At 31.3% G+C, this 1873-nt stretch overlaps 1 protein-coding gene across 1 annotated transcript; it reads right to left on the reverse strand.

Annotated features, from left to right (window-relative positions):
- Window positions 1–232: 232 nt before the first annotated feature.
- On the reverse strand, window positions 233–1847 carry LOC117100309. The gene is made up of 2 exons (XM_033239958.1): window positions 1320–1847; window positions 233–942 (listed from the first exon to the last, which is right to left on the reverse strand). Exons 1-2 carry the CDS (start codon window positions 1816–1818, stop codon window positions 905–907), a joined length of 537 nt encoding a protein of 178 aa, XP_033095849.1. The 5' UTR covers window positions 1819–1847; the 3' UTR covers window positions 233–904.
- Window positions 1848–1873: the final 26 nt, after the last annotated feature.

A 1873-nucleotide genomic window follows, 5' to 3' on the forward strand; every position in this document is an offset into this window, starting at 1 on the left:
TGCTGCCTGTTTTATATTGTATTTTATCAATTTTTATATAAAGCGCATTGAACAGCACTCTGAAAATGCACTATATAAATTAATATTATCATTATTATTATTATTATTATTATTATTATTATTATTATTAATAAAATTAAGGAGCTTTAGCGTAAGTGAGTCTGATACAACAGTACATATTAAAACACAAAGTTAATAATATAATAAACACAAAAATTTTAAATAATATTTAAACAATGCTAAGTACTTTATATATGATAAATATAATACTGTCCAAATTGTTTGAATTATGACACTGCAAGCTACATTTTACAGTTGGCATCCAAACACTAATTAGTAAATTTGTGATTGATAATTAAGACTTATCGCAGGCTATTCCTGGTACCCAAACTGTAGCGCTCTTAAACCAGCTGTAAACTAAACTGCTAAAATGTTTACATCTGATATGCGTAAACAGAAATATATAACGACACATACATGCATTCATATTTTACAGCAGAAATTCAAATTCATAAGTACTGTAGAACTATGCACTTAATTGATAAATCCTAGAGCCTTATATTTATCAAAGTCCAGTTAAAGAAGCACCAGCAGCATGCAACATCAATCTCATTTTCTTCCATTCTATTTAAAATTTTTTAGTTTACATTCTATTGTCAGAGGAATGCACCAGCTTTGTGTTCCTGTAGTCGTGGACATGCACAAAGTTAGGCAGTCTACCTGGATTTTTTCAGATGACTCTGCAATGCCACTGGACCTTTTCCACCTTTTCACACATTACAGCAATTTCAGTCAAGTACTGTAATCTTTTTTCCTGCTATGTTGTCAACATATTCATGGAAACATCTAGGATGTTGTGGTTATGTGATTCAAGCTCTGTTGTGCAATCCCATGTCGTGTCAAGTTACTCCTTAATATCGCTTGTTTCAATACCTTCAAGCTCTGTAAGAGAACAATACAGAGCACCTTATAAATGTTACATGTGATCATTGTTGTTGATATTATTATTAAATATAAAATCTATATATTATTTATTATGGAATGAAGAGAAAGGAATTCACAAATTAGTAATTGTACCTAAATTTAAGTTTACTCTGTTAAGTATGTCACATGAAAATGACAAAATGATGAAATAAAGGGAAAAGAAAAGATAAAAAGGAAAATGTTAAGAAAATGGAAAGAAGGAAATGAAAAAAAGTTATGGTGGAATTGAAAAAAAAATGATGAAAATGAAATGTAAAGAATGTAGGCCTAAACAAAATAAAACGAAATGGCCCACATGACAAATTGTTTTCTTTTAAAAAAAAAATGAGGATTACCATCTTGTAGTGCATTCAATGCTGGATGGATTTCAAGGCTTCTTAATGAATCAGTGAATTCTTTCATATTCTTTTCGCTGATTATCTGTCTGTCTTCTAGATCAGTGATCATACTCCAGCCATCGGTATACTCCTTACGGGGCACGTTCAGCAATCCATCAATTTTTGTTACATTGTCTGGAGTCAGGTTCATTCCAAACTTCATTAGTTTTTGTCTGTGATGACTGAATTGTTTGGAAATGTTTCCTTCCTTAACATCCGGGAATGACGGTAGTAATACTTTAATCTTATGTTGAAGACCAAAATGTTCAGTTGTGCTGATGGTATCATGCAGAATTGTAAGATTCTTGGAATTCAAATGACCATGTTTAACTAAATCATTCAGCAAGTCCAATGTCTTATCTATTTTTGATAGTCTCTCATTGACCACATGATCTCTGAACAACACTTTCAACATAGTAAGACATTTGTGGTTGTCATACCACATTGCGACTTCCATTTTAAGTGCATTGAATTGCGAATCTGTCATTCCTTTGGACCAAATAAAAATTCAA

This window comes from Anneissia japonica, unplaced genomic scaffold (assembly GCF_011630105.1).
Source record: "Anneissia japonica isolate Jap-2015-1 unplaced genomic scaffold, ASM1163010v1 scaffold5947_len87984_cov146, whole genome shotgun sequence".
Classification (NCBI taxonomy): domain Eukaryota; kingdom Metazoa; phylum Echinodermata; class Crinoidea; order Comatulida; family Comatulidae; genus Anneissia; species Anneissia japonica.

Coding starts and splice junctions, on each gene's coding strand:
- LOC117100309 (XM_033239958.1), bottom strand. CDS start 1,818: ATGGAAGTCGCAATGTGGTATGACAACCACAAATGTCTTACTATGTTG. Junction 943..1,319: donor ATTGAATGCACTACAAGATG/GTAATCCTCATT, acceptor GTTCTCTTACAG/AGCTTGAAGGTATTGAAACA.